The sequence below is a fragment of the Paroedura picta genome, chromosome 10 (assembly GCF_049243985.1).
Source record: "Paroedura picta isolate Pp20150507F chromosome 10, Ppicta_v3.0, whole genome shotgun sequence".
Classification (NCBI taxonomy): Eukaryota; Metazoa; Chordata; class Lepidosauria; order Squamata; family Gekkonidae; genus Paroedura; species Paroedura picta.
Window position 1 is genome coordinate 15,987,423 of NC_135378.1, and position 14,452 is coordinate 16,001,874.

Genomic DNA, 14,452 nt, shown 5'->3' on the forward strand with positions numbered 1-14,452 from the left:
GGACTAGTGACACAGTTCTCTTAGGACTGTTCACACAGAGCAGTTATCTGAGAGCTCTCTCAGTTCCTCCTACCGCACAAGGTGTCTGTTGTGGGGAGAGGAAGGTAAAGGTGTTTGTAAGCCATTTTGAGACTCCTTTGGGTAGTGACAAACAGGGTATTGCAAAAAATCTCTTCTGTGTTCAGTGGTGCTTACAGTGCCATCCCAGCCAGAACTGATGCCTTTCAAAGTCCATGGACTAGGCTAAGAGCAAGTGACTTATTCCTTCATGGTTCAGTGAAGGAACTCCGGTCTTGCAAGTCCTCTAACCACTACATCACACTGGCTCTTTCTTGATGTGAAAATGAACAAGCTGAAAGAATTTGGAATTACAATGAGACTAATTCAGTGGCTAGGAGCTTGGAGCATGACTGTTACTGATTGGATCCAAATAGATTTTAAACAAAGAATGTTATGGACCTAGAAGTGCAATCTGAAGCAGCGCCACACTCTTCTAAGTCCCTTGAAGTCAATGGGTTTAGATTGGCAGAACTCTGCTCAGGGCTGTGTTCTAGAATCTAGATGTTCTGATTTCTTGCCTGCTCCAGAGTCAAGATGAATGGGGAAAAAATCTTGTGCTTTGAGTAGTAGTTTGGCGCCCTCTTGTGACATTTTAAGCATTGAGCATGTGCTGCCTTTTTAGATAGATACAGTACTAGTGCATTTGTTCATTTCCATGGAGAAATCGGACCCCTTAAAATATAGCCAAAAAAAGGGAGGGAAGAGCACAAGTCTAGAATCAAGATAAAAGACCAGAAATCACCACAGAGTCTCGAGAGTACAAGTATAGTTTCTACTTTTCCACCCAGCCAATCAAATCCTGGAACAATTGCATGCCACTTTATTATCATTTTGCTGTTGGGACCGCACTGATAGATCATGTGAAGGCCTTGAAAATACTATCCACTCTGCCCACGGAAGTTACTTTGTTACATTAGTCACTCACACCTGCAGTCTACCTGTTTCACAAGAAGAGCCCTGATGGATCAATCCAGCATCCGATCTCACGCAGTGGCCAACCAATCCCCCTGGAGGGCCAGCAACAGGGCACAAAGGTCTAGGCCAGGGGTAGTCAAACTGCGGCCCTCCAGATGTCCATGGACAACAATTCCCAGGATGTCCATGGACTACAATTCCCAGCATTCGCTGGCAGGGGCTCCTGGTCTAGGCCTTCATAAGAACATAAGAAGAATCCTGCTGGATCAGACCAGGTGGTCTACCTAGTCCAGCATCTTGTCTCAAACAGTAGCCAACCAGTTCCCCTGGAGGCCCAACTACAGGACATAGAGACTGAGGCATTCCTGAGGTGGCCTCCTGGCTCTGGGATTCAGAGGTTGACTGGCTCTCTGAATACACAGATTTCCTTTAGTCACCATGGCCAATAACCACTGACAGGCCTCTCCTCCATGAATCTGTCTAATCCTCTTTTAAAGCGGTCTCTGGCTGTCACCACATCCTTTGGCAGCAAATTCCACATGTTAATTGCTCTCTGCATAAAGAAGTATTTCCTTTTTTCCATCCTGACCCTACTGCCTATCAGCTTCATCAGATGCCCACAAGTATTTTGGGAGAGGGAGAAAAAGCTCATGGGGAGATCTATGCAAATTCCTTTCTGCATCCTGTCATTTTCAGCCTGAGGTGCCGATTAAAAAACACCAAAATTGGCAAGCGAAGCAGCTACAATTCAAAGACTTGAGACTTAATTACATAACACACTGTGGACTATTCTTGACCACATAAAAGCCAATTGTTAATACTGGGCCTATCAGTTGCGAATCATCTAGTAGCGTGCAACTTTACTGCATGTAGAGAGCCCCCAGAATTATAGCTCTGGAGAAAATAGGTGCTTTGGAAGGTGGGCTTTATGGGGTTATCCTCCACTGAGGTCCTTCCCTGCCCCAAAGCTTGCTCGTTCCCAGCTCCACCCCCAAAGCCTCCCGGTATTTCCCAACCCAGAGCTGACAGACCTAACTGTACCCCTTAGTTAAATGTAGGGTCGGGATGCCAGTCCTTAGGTTGGACCTGAGGATCCCCTGGAATTATATCGCATCTCCAGGCGACTAAGATCAGTTCCCCTGGAGGCAGTGGCTGCTTTGGAAGGGGTGGGGGGAGGACCATAGTAATATCCTCTATTACCGTCTCTCCCCACCCATATCCCGCCCACTCCCGGCTCCACCCCCAAAGTCAGTCTCCAGGTGTCTTCCAGCCCAGAGCTGGCAACCCTAACTGCATGCACAGAAAAGCTCTCTGCAGTGATGGAATGTAATACAACATTCGACACAGGATGAAAGAAAAGTTCAAATACAATAACAACAATAACAATTCCCATAAAGATGTAATTGAATAGAATGTGCTGCACAATAAGGCGGCATTCTCCAAATGCATGCACACTTTCAGGGGTAATCAAACTGCGGCCCTCCAGATGTCCATGGACTACAATTCCCGGGAGCCCCTGCCAGCGTTCGCTGGCAGGGGCTCCTGGGAATTGTAGTCCATGGACACCTGGAGGGCAGCAGTTTGACTACCCCTGCTGATGAGGCTTGGAGAAAAAACCCAGCAACTATGAGACTTGGGATTTCGAAGACTCCTTATCATGCTTCGCACCAGCCAGGAGCCCTGCGCCTCCACCTCCTCGCCGAAAGAGGGCGCTCTTCGCCGATGTGCCTGTGCCCCTCTAGGCCACTTCTTTGCCGGCTCAGGGGGCGTGGCCCAAGCGATTGCCTCGAGTGCGCAGGCGCGCGTCGGTGCGGCCGTTGCCCGTCAGCCTCCGTCTCTACCATGAACGCGGAGAACTTCGGGGCGAGCGAGAGGCTGGTGAGCGCCGCGTATGTCCGGCAGGGCGCGCAAGGCCGCCGCGCCCACGAGCTCCGCCTGCGGACGCTGCTGGAACAGGTAGAGCCGGCGCTGCGGGGGCGCGCCTCAGAAGCTCGGGGGGCGGGGCCTGGGAAGCCCCGCCTACGACAGTGGTTCAGGCCACGCCCCCACACTCAAGGGTCTCCCTCGGAGAGAACGGCGCTTTGCTAGCGTGCGCCAGAGAGAGAGAGGGCGGCCAAATTCTGGCTCTCCAGAGGTCCGTGGACTACAACGACCACGAGCCGCTGTCTTCATGCTGGCAGGGGCTCATGGTCATTGTAGTCCACAGACCTCCAGAGTTACTGGCTGGCCACCACATTATCGAGTGCCCAAATCACTGGCCAGCACACCTAGCACGTGGGTGGCAAAACAGTGGCTCTACAGAGGTCCATGGACTGCCATAATAGCAGGGGCTCATGGTCATTGCAGTCCATGAACCTCTGGAGAGCCACTGTTTGGCCATCCCATCATAGAACACACAAACCACTAGCCAACAGAGTGGCCAAGCGATGACTCTCTAGAGAAGCATGGTGTGCCATGCTGGCACTGGCTCATGGCCCTTGTGGTCCATAGACTTCTAGAGAGCCGTTGTTTAGCCACCTCTGACCACCAAATTCAGGTCCCTACACTGCCGTGGAGGCTTGCTTGGAGACCCAGGGGCCCCATTGGGGAGGAAGGAAGGTATTTGCACAGCTAAGAAATGTTATTCTGTTCCTTGTCCCTGCCGCTGCTTTTGGCCAACTAGTGTACTTGATCTCACATATTAGTTGCTACGGGATCTTAACGCAGCGCTCGTAGTTCTCTCCTCCTTTCCTTGTCTGTATTGGGCTTGATCTTGGACCAGGTTGGTTGAGAACAGCAGGTTTTAATCTGGAGACCCAGTGTTGATTCCTCACTCTGTCTCTACGTACAACCTGCTACATGGCCTTGGGTCAGTCACTGTTCTCCCAGAGCTCTCTCAGCCTCATCTGCCTCACTGGGTGTCTTTTGTGAAGAAAAGAAGGAAAGGCGATAGTAAGCTGCTTGGAGAGTCCTCCAGGTAGTAAAAGGGTTTAAAATCCCAGCTGTGGGAGAAGCAGTCAGAAGTTCAGAACCAAGGATGTGTGTGTGTGCAAAAGATCATCTTTCAAACTTTATTATTATATTATTTCCTTTATTTATTTATTTATCTATCTATCTATCTTCCCTCGTTCTCTGACTGTAATAATATCTGGAAACTATTTTGGGCTCTTAACTTACTGCCACAATTTTTTCAGGTGCCATGTATTTACTGTCCAAAAGTACCTGTAAGTTCATCCTGTACCCTGTATTAAAAAAACAAGAACAATGCAGAGGGATAAGGTGTAACAACAAGTTTGTAGAAGAGTAGAATGGAAGTGGGAAAGCAAAATCAACACAAGGGAAAATGAAGGAATGTTTAGTTGGATATTTTTAGCACTGTTCCAGACTGCAGGTGGGTGGCCCTGTTGGTCTCAAACAGCAGGACAAAGTCTGAGTCCAAGGACACCTTTCTGACAAGCCAACGTTTATTCTGGGTAGAAGAAGCTTTCATGCGTATACACAAAATACCCAGAATAAAGCGGCCACAGGACTGAAACATGTTCCAGGGTTGTGTTTCTGAGCATCCACAGAGCTGTGCTGGAGAAGATGATATCACAAGTCATGGTTACAATATCACACAGTCATGGTTTCGAATTCCAATTTTGGGCAGTCCCCAAAACCTGCAGCTCAAGTTATTCCCCATGCTGATGCAATGCTAATCAGATCATAGAATGGAGTTCAGACACAAAGGACAGAGAGGGAGTGCATCAGCAAGCAATGCATTATGGAGATCCAGACTAGGTTGGAGGAACATGAAGTTTGCAGAACAGAGTCCGAGTCCAGGAGCAACTTTAAGACAACATTTTATTTCAGGTGTGAACAAGCACACTTCTTCAGAGTTTGCCGGGAGTCTGTGGCTGTAGACCAGTGGTTCCCAAACATATTCAGGCTGCCGCCTCCTTGGCTCCCAGGCCACATCCCTAGTGCCCCCCCCCCCCCATTGTACAAATGTACACCTCTTTCCTGGTGTTAGGTCCCCTCATTACAGTTAGCTCAGGTAGGGTCAATTGGCTGTTGGAAGAAAGGGTGGGGAACTAGGGATGCCAGCCTCCACGTGAGGGAGGGGGGTTGGTCTTTTGGAATTACAGGTCATCTCCAGACTCCAGCGATCAGTTCCTGTGACTGCTTTGGAGGGTGGCCTCTGTAGTATCAGAGCCCGCTGAGGTCCCTGTCCTCTCCAAATTTCTAGGAATTTCCCAATGTTCAGCTGGACTTATGCTGGTTGCAGTTTGGATGGCTGGAGGAGGAGAAGGTGAGGAGTAGGGGTATGTGCTTTGGCTCAGTTCAGCTGCCCCGGCAATCACCGAAGCCCGAGGCGGCCAGCGGCCAGTGGCGCGGAGAGGAGAGGCAGCGGCATGCCAGCAAGCAGCCGCATGCAGGCGCACAATTGCGCCTGCGTGTGGCTGCCAGCTGGGGCACCACCGCCACCCCCTTTCTCCGTGCCATTGGCCTCCTATGTGCCACTTTGGGCTTCAGTGATTGCCGACCCGGCTGAACCAAGCTGAAGCGCACAACCCTAGTGGGGAGGTCTCTGGAAGCCTAGCATCATACCTCACTGCCATCATAGCTCTTTGAATGGAGGTCTGGTCCTGAAAGTTATCTTTCATTTTAATTGTATTTTGTATTATATTATTTTGTATTATATTATATTTGTAATTTGTATTATATAATGTTCAATGTAAACAGCCCAGAGCTGCAAAGAAATGGGCGGTATAAAAATCTAAATAAATAAATTTATACCCTACTTTTCTCACCAGTGAGGCCACCAGAGTGGTTTACAACATTCTCCCCTTCTGGGTTTTATGCTGCCTTAATGACTGACTTCCCTTTTATTGGAGCGCCGACATTTGCGAAGCTCTCCCCCACGTGACTGTGAGGAACAAAACATTCTGATGGAGATTTGCTGAAGTAAAAAAGAATTACCATATAGATTGCTTGAGTATTTGAGGTGCCCCATATAGTCTTTCAATTTTGGGAGAGTTTTCATTTGTGAATAACTATTTCCCTCACTCCAGCCGTGCCTTATCTTGATGAAGAAGCAAAAATGAAACGTGGCCTACCCGTGCTGTGTTTAATTGTGCTGTTTCCCTGAAGGGCAAATGTCCTGAAGAGGGATGGGATGAAAGCACCATTGAACTCTTCCTTCACGAACTTGCCATTATGGACAGCAACAACTTCCTCGGCAACTGCGGTGTGGGGGAGAGGGAAGGAAGGGTGGCATCCGGGCTTGTGGCCCGCCGACATTACAGGTAAGTGCTGCTTTTACTGAGCCCTGGCAAGAATCGGCAAGTTTTATTCTAGGTAGCAACTTCCGTGCGCATATCCAGAATAATACTCAGTTAGTCTTAAGGGTGCCACTCGGATCCTAGTTAGAATCATAGAATCACAGAGTTGGAAGGGACCTCCTGGGTCATCTAGTCCAACCCCCTGCACTATGCAGGACACTCACATCCCAATCGCTCATCCACTCTAACCTGCCACCCCCTTAAGCCTTCACAGAATCAACCTCTCCGTCAGTTCGCCTTGATCAATGCTGGTTTCACACCCTCCTCTCTCTTTCCAGGAAGGCTCTCACCTGAGAATAAACTAGGCTGTCTGCATTCAAATATAGTGCATTTTTAGAATGATGGTTTCTTTGGCATTAGAGGGCCAGCTCGTTATAGCTGGTGATTTTGTCATTGTTAGCTGCCAATCCTTTATCAGAGTGTGGTCTAGGGCAGGCTTTCTCGACAGCCCTGGAAAGGTTTCCTGAATGGGCATGTATACAGCTCTGCTTCCTAACCGTATTCTGCACGATCGTGCCACTTCTGGGGGTTCTTGAAGCCTGAAGAATGTTTCAGGGATTTCCGAATGGTAAAAAAGTTGAGAAAGGCTGGTCTAGGGGCTAGAGCAGGGAATCCCAACCAGGGGCCTGAGAACCCCCGGGGGGCCATGGGTTACAGCTTATCCCTTCCTGCCTTAATGGACCTAGTCACAAGCTAGGTCCAGCCATTTCCATCGGTCCCCCTCCCTGAGTTCCCCTCCCTGCGTTCTCTTGTCATCTCTGCGTCTGGCTCCTGGCTCCCCCCCCCCTCCGGTCCTCCTTATGTCTGCCCATTAACATGAATGGTGATGTCACTTCTGGGGACATGGCACTTCTGGCAGTGGGGGTGGGCTGGCCAGCTGGTATCACTTCCAGAGCCCCTCAAAGCCTGAAAAAATGATTTCAGTGGCTCCTCCTTGGGCAAAAGGTTGAAGAAGGCTGCTTTAGAATGTCAGACCTGGATCTGGAAGACCCAACATTTGAATCCTCACTCCATCATGAAAGCTCAGGTGCATGGGGGCAGCCTTTTGAACAACCAAGTATGGGAGCATGCTCAGCCTGCAGCCCTGGGATTTCTTGACAGTCCTGGACGGGTTTCCCAAGTGGGTGGGAGTTAATTTTGTGTATAATTTCTTAAATTGGTTAAACATTTATCGGGTGATATGACCCTATAGGGCAGGGGTAGTCAAACTGCGGCCCTCCAGATGTCCATGGACTACAATTCCCAGGAGCCCCCCCTATTTCTCCCCCCCCTCCCAAAGTGGCCAATTAAAGGCCTGGAGGGGGTGGGAAGGGGAGGGGCCCCGGGTGGGCATGTCCACAGCTCTGCTTCCCCACCGTATTCTGCACTATTGTGCTGCTTCTGGGTTTCTCAAAGCCTGAAGAATGTTTCTGGTGATTCTCATTGGTGGAAAAAGCTTAGAAAGGTCACTCTAGAAGAATGAGACCCACCAGCTATATATTGCATCCTTTCTAGACAACTTGTCTAGCCAGCACGCTGTGGTGGCCTCTAATCTGGGTTTGAGCTCCTCCACATGCAGCCAGCTGGGTGACCTTGGGCCAGTCCCAATTCTGTCAGAGCTCTCTCAGCCCCATTGTCATGCCCCTGCTAGGGCAGCATACCCACCTACTTCGCAGGGTGTCTGTTGTGGGGAGAGGAAGGGAAGGCAACTGTCTGTAAGCCGCTTTGAGATTCCTTTGAGTAGTAAAAATGGGGTACCAACAAAACAGCTTCTACCTCTTCATCTTCCTCTCTTATTCTGTCTTTCTCTCTCTCTCATTCTCAGCCCTTATCTGGCAGCAAAAACAGGGGTCTTGCCACACTTTTGTTGGATCTCCATATAATAGTGCTAACCACTTTCAGCTGGGTGAATCACCAGTTGTGGAAATCCTCACACTTTCACACGTGATGAAGAACATCTGAAGAACCCTGCTGGGTCAGACCAATGGGCCATCTAGTCCAGCATCCTGGGTGGCCAACCAGAGACTGTAGAGGCCGAGGCCTCCCCTGATGTTGTCTCCTGGCTCTGGGATTCAGTTTATAAACCTCTGTCATGTCCCTCCTCTTTCCTAAACAGAAAAGTCCCAGACCCTTCAGCCTTGCCTCGTAGGGAAAGTGCCGGTTAAACCTTAGTGTTCTTCATGAAGTTAGGTTTCCATAACAAAGCCATAGCACAGAATTCAGGCTCCATCAGATGATTTTGCATGTTCCATCCAGCTGATGGTACAGCCTTCTTCTGGCGGAAGAAGCACAGGCCACTGGCGGAAGGTTCGTTTTTGCGGAGGGAACAGATTTTCATAGGCTCCATCCCACAGTTTTGTTTTGTGTGCCTGTGCCTATATTTTTCCACGTGCTTTTCAGGTTGATCCACGGGATTGGAAGGTCGGGCGACATTTCTGCCGTCCAGCCGAAAGCTGCGGGCTCCAGCCTCTTGAACAAACTGACAAACTCTATTGCCTTGGATATTCTGAGACTCGCTGGTAAGCCGGGGGCAAAGCACACGTCTGTGGACGGAGACTGCCAGTGGTTTAGCTGAGCCTGCGCTTTCCCCCTCTGAGTTGCCTTTTCCTTCCAGGCGTCCGGACTGTGAGCAGCTGTTTTGTGGTCCCCATGGCAACTGGGATGAGCCTCACCTTATGCTTCTTAACCCTGCGGCACCAGAGACCCCAGGCCAAGTACATCCTTTGGCCACGCATCGACCAAAAGTCCTGCTTCAAGTCCATGATCACTGCAGGTAAAGAACGCGTGTTCCTTGTTCTGCAGCACTGTCAAAGTGTGTGCTGTGAATAGTAAATGGCAAATCAGCTGTGCACAACTTGATCCAAAATGTCTGCTGATACAGCTGCCTGGGCCCACAAGAACAGAGGGATTCTCGGACTCTCCGGCATCTCCTGAGGTGTAGCTGATGGGGGTTGCTGTTGAGTTGGGAACTCCTCATATGCAAAGGGACCTCACTGGGGCCCAATGCCACCCTCCAAAGCATCCATTCTCTCCCAGGGAACTGAGCTCTGTAGTCTGGGGAAGAGCTGTAAATCCGGGGGGGGGGGGGGTGTCCTACCTGGAGGCTGGCATCCCTAGTTCCTAGCCATGGGTGGCTGTATTTTTTATACTATATTTTCTGTAACTTCATTGTCCCCTATCAGGCCTCTTCATCATCCTTTGAATTGCTCTCCTTTTCATGCTCTGCCTTCTTCATCCTTCATTGTTTCTCCAGCAAAAGCGCATCATATCTTTTGCAGGTTTGTCTGTCCCCCCAACCCCGATCTGTTCCCATCAGTTCCTTCCATATTTCTGTCACTTTCTGCCAACCTCCATTTCTTGCAGCCCTTCTGTTTGTAATTCAGGCTTCCCTTTGCCCCTCTAATCTTTGTCTTCTGTGCACCAGTTCCTCTATCTCAGCTGGCTAGCTGTCCCACTGCTTCTTTTCTCCATTCTTCTTCCCGCCTCACCCACTCTTACTCCAAGTGGGAGCTGCCTTTTGCATCTACCGTTCCTTAGTTTATTAATGTCCTTTGAGGTCCTTGTTCCTTTTCCCTTTTGTCAGACATTGAGCTCACTTTCACCAACTGCACAGAACACATTAGCTAAATGTATTTAAAAAGAAAAACCTCAAGTAGAATAAGTTGATCCTAGCCTTGTGGGGGGGCTTCTGTGGGATATTTGGGGGGAATGGGTCAAGAACCGCGTTGACGTTCTTGCTTCATCACCAGCCATTGCAATGAAACCCAAAGCAGGAGACCTGGCCCTGACTTGGGTGCAGAATTGTACCAGGTTCCTTGTTTACACAGCCTGACAAGTCCTAGTGATGGAGAATTTATGCGCCCAGCACAAGGGCAGGCAGGCTGGGTGCTGTTCTTGGTGCTCATGTTCTCCTTGGCTTCCAGGCTGCATGGTTTTTCATGCCTCTTAAGCTGGACATAGAGTTGTCAACAGGCCTGGAGAAAAAGGTTCCATCTCTTTACACGGGGACTTAACGTGTAAAAATGGGCAGCTGAACGGAAGTTCATAACATCGCCCTGTTAGCCCTCCATTAAAGGAGACTAAACCGTCTTTCTGCAGCCACTTGCTCCCCTGAGTTGGGTGTATGGCAAATGAATGAGTTCCTTGTAGCCACAATTTTGTTATGGGCTCTTTTTTCTTAGCAACAAGTATTCCTGCAGAAGTTTGCCCCCCTTTCTGGCCATTGCCCCTTTAGACATTTAACTTGTCTCTAGGCCACTCCCTCTCTGCTGCAGTGTCAGCACAGGGCTTTAAACCGCGGTCTAGCGACAGTTCCTTAGAAGCGGCTCTGCTCGCCAGCACTCCATGGCTCATCCTTAGCTTCTCAGGAGTTAGAATGGCAGTGAACAGACCACAGTGCCTTGGAAGCCCAGCCAATCGCTGGGTGAAGTATATTATTTTTGAATTATTATTATTATAATTAAATATACTGCATTTGGCTTCATTACATCCATAATTATGATGGTTTTGAAAATATCACCTTGCAGTGTGGCGGGATAAATTTGATTGCAGTGTTTGGGGGGAACCAAATTTTATTTCAAACTCTGCCCATTAGAAGAAAAGTGGAGGTTGAGCCCACCCCAGCCCAAAAGAAGTGGGCTCTTTCATCTTGACTGTCAAAAGCAGACTTTCACCCCTGGGCCACCAGTCAAAATCCAGTCCAGTTGAATAGGTGCTCAGTTCATTCTTTGCTAGGTAAGCCTAGATCAGTTTAGACCAGCCTTTCTCGACATTTTTTTTTACTTTTGAAGAACCTCTGATACATCCTTCAGCGTTCGAGAAACCCCAGAAGTGGTGTGACCATGCAGAATATGGTAGGGAAGCAGAGCTGTGGACACACTTACCTGGGGCCCCTCCCCTTCCCACCCCCTCTAGGCCCATCATTGGCCATTGGGGGGCAGGTTGACATGACCATATATATTGTCATATCAGACAAAAAATATTTTGCAAATTAAAGAAATATACATTAATTCACTCCCACCCGTTCAAGAAAACTTTCCGTGGCCCTCCAGAAACCCCAGGGTTTCACAAAAGCCTGGTTCAGAAAGCCTGGTCCAGACTTCAGGCAGTCTTGAGAGGTTGGGAGAGGAGAGGCTGGTAAACTCAGGGGAATATGCATCCAGTTGATATGAGATTATGTCTTGATCAGTGTTGCATTGTGTGCCAAGTGTAGAAAAGGAGATAGATAGGCTGCGTTGTGTGTTTCTGACCATAAGGCACCACTAACCCTTCTGCATTTTAAGTCCAGTGTGGTTGGGTTGGGTTGACGGTGCTCAATTAGGGTGAAATCCTAACATCCATGGTGAACTCCCCCCAACCACCCCTTGGTTTTCAGCAATGCATGTTCTTGCTGCTTCTCTGTGCTTACATTTTACTTTGGGTTATAAGGACGGAGGAAAATAAGCACGGAAAAAACACAAGAATCTGCCATTGATTTGGCTCCAGTGACTAAGATGGAAGGAGGTGCCTCAAACCAAGACTAACCATTGGCTCTTCTCTTCCTACTCATAACAGCCCTCCACGGATTCAGGAGATATTCTTGGGCATGTTACACTGTCTTGTTTAAAGTCAAGATGCCAGATTCAAATAGAGGATGTTTTGTAAGGAAACTGTAGGGCAGGGGTAGGCAAACTGTGGCCCTCAAGATATCCATGGACTACAATTCCCATGAGCTCCTGCCAGCGCATGGGACATCTGGAGGGCCACAGTTTGCCCACCCCTGCTGTAGGGGCTTCTGTGTACTCCCATACTATCAGCACCACAGTTACTTAAATTAACAGATGTTATTTAGGCTTGTTCAGAGCAAAAGAAATTAGCTCCAGGCCCAAACCAGCCACGCACTTCAATTTGCTGGAGGAGACATCAGCACAAAAGGGGAAAGGATGACTGGGGCCAGGGAAGGACAGGCTTTTCTGCTCCCATCCAGCAAGATGGTCTCGTTCGGAATGCATCTCTTGAATTGCGTAGCTCGGAGGATGTGTGCTTGGCATCAGATCCAAATTGGCACAGTCTCTTTCATCCTTGAAGTTCAAAGCTACTGGAAGAAATCACACCGGAGAAGGCAATAATCAAAGGAGAAAAGTGTGGCTCTACAAAGTTGTCTTCAACCGCACTGAATGTATTTTGGTCTTCCGTTAAATCTGGAAGAAATGGGACATCTTCACATCACAAATCAGGGTGAGACGAGCAATAGCCTCACTTGGGCGTCATGGAGCAAAGTGAGTGAGAACGAGCCCCCCGGATATGAGCCAGTCAGCTTTATTGGAATGTATGTGCGATTGTTGAGCCACACGGTTTTCTTCTTTAATTATTACAGTCTCTTTCGCGGCAGTCGTCTTCTTTCACCAGCAGCAGCCCCTAGCAATGCCTCTTTGCTCTTCCTAAGGGCAAAGGACAGCAAGAGGAAGTCCTCCAACCCGCTGGGGGCAGGACCTACCTGGTTGTCAGACTGAGGATTTCCCCAAGATGTATCCAGTTGGGGGATTCTCGAGGGCCTGGTAGATGTGATCAGGTCATTTGCCCCAACCAAAACTTAGCGCAGTGGTTCTCAACCTTCCTAATGCCGCGACCCTTTAATCCAGTTCCTCATGTTGTGGTGACCCCCCCAACCATAAAATTAGGCAAGTGTTCTTTCACAGAAATTAAACCAAAACTGACCAATGGCGTGAAGATCCATTGTTCATGATTGGATATCAGTTAGTTTTTCCCGGGGTTTCTCAGTTCAGTACTGCCTCCTGTCCCACCATGCCAATCTCGCTCCTTTCCGCTGCTCCAGACAGATGAACGCTCTACTCGATCTACTCCACAAGGCTGTTGTGTGAATGCCCCCCCCCCAGCCAAGCTGCTTGCCCTGCCGCACCCCCTGTGAAAGGCTCCTTCAGCCCCCAAAGGGGTCCTGACCCCCAGGTTAACCACTGGCTTAATGGAAGTGTTCTTCTTTGCAGGCCCTCTGGAACTGTGCTAGTTCAGCTGGGGGCCAGACCGCCTCTGGAATGTTTGTTTGTTTTTTATCACTTTATTTATTTTTTTTAATTTAAATCACTTTTCTGATGTTCATAGTAATCAAGATTAATTTGGAAAGTAGTTGGTGGTTTGTTTGTTTTTCAAAATGGGATTCAAGCAGAGGGATAAAATCAAGCGCAGGACAGAAACCAGTATGCAGTCTGAAGGCTGGACGGAAGGCAACCCTTGATACTCACTCACACCTTGTTTTTGTTGGCTGGATTAGGTTTTGAGCCGGTGGTGATAGAAAATGTGTTAGAAGGTGATGAGCTACGTACAGATCTGGTGGCAGTGGAAACTAAAATCCAGGAACTTGGGGCCGCTAACATTCTCTGTGTTCATTCTACCACGTCATGTTTTGCTCCAAGGGTGCCTGACAGGTAAATAAATCCACACGTAAATACTTCTGGTAACTACAATCTAATAACGATGCGTCGGTGAAGCTTCCAGCCGTGATTGGCTGAGCTTCCATGATGTCACACGAGTTGGGGGAGGCGGGAGGGTCTCTGAGCTGCTACTGGCTGAGCCGCTCAGATATCAGACAGGACAAAAAAACTTACGATGTTACAAGTGAGGAGGGAAATCATAGCCTAAGAAGAGATGGGTGAGAGTCCTGAGGCAGTGGAGGCGCATTGAAAAGACCTGCTGAAGAAGCTTTACTGCGAGAGAAAATAGGGAGAGAGGGAGCCAGATTGGTTCAGAGCTCTGTAATCAAGTTATAAACATGCACATCTGGATCAGAGTTCAAAGTCGACTGTATTCCGAGTAAGAGCTGAGTTTCAGAAACAACAGAAGCATCTGGTGCGACTTTTATGGTTGTCATTTCAGGGTGTAGGTGGGAGAATAGCATGTTTGAATTTTCTCCCATATTAAAAAAATGACTTCTGCACATTATGGGAAATCAGGGTTTAGAGAAGGGAGTTCTCACCAGAGAGGGTCAATCTGGGGCCATGGCTAAGATTGGCAGACTGGTGGGTTTGACTCCCCCCTCCTCCTCCATGTGAAGCCTGCTGGGTGACCTTGGGCCAGTCCCTGTTCTCTCAGGACTCTCCCTGCCCCACCTATCTCTTCACAAAGTGCCTGTTGTGGTTGTGGCCATAAGCCGCTTTGAAACTCCTCTGGGTAGATAAAAGCAGGCTGTTAAAACCTGCTCT

General features: G+C 48.9%; 1 protein-coding gene across 1 annotated transcript in view; it reads left to right on the forward strand.

The window, feature by feature from the left end:
- Positions 1–2,744: 2,744 nt before the first annotated feature.
- The window catches only part of SEPSECS (Sep (O-phosphoserine) tRNA:Sec (selenocysteine) tRNA synthase), a 37,868-nt gene continuing 26,160 nt past the window's right edge, over positions 2,745–14,452 (forward strand). The window contains exons 1-5 of the mRNA XM_077301503.1: positions 2,745–2,931; positions 6,088–6,242; positions 8,658–8,776; positions 8,872–9,030; positions 13,525–13,678. Of these exons, the coding sequence (XP_077157618.1) occupies positions 2,818–2,931; positions 6,088–6,242; positions 8,658–8,776; positions 8,872–9,030; positions 13,525–13,678 (701 nt within the window). The 5' untranslated portion in view covers positions 2,745–2,817. The remainder of the gene's footprint in view (positions 2,932–6,087; positions 6,243–8,657; positions 8,777–8,871; positions 9,031–13,524; positions 13,679–14,452) is intronic.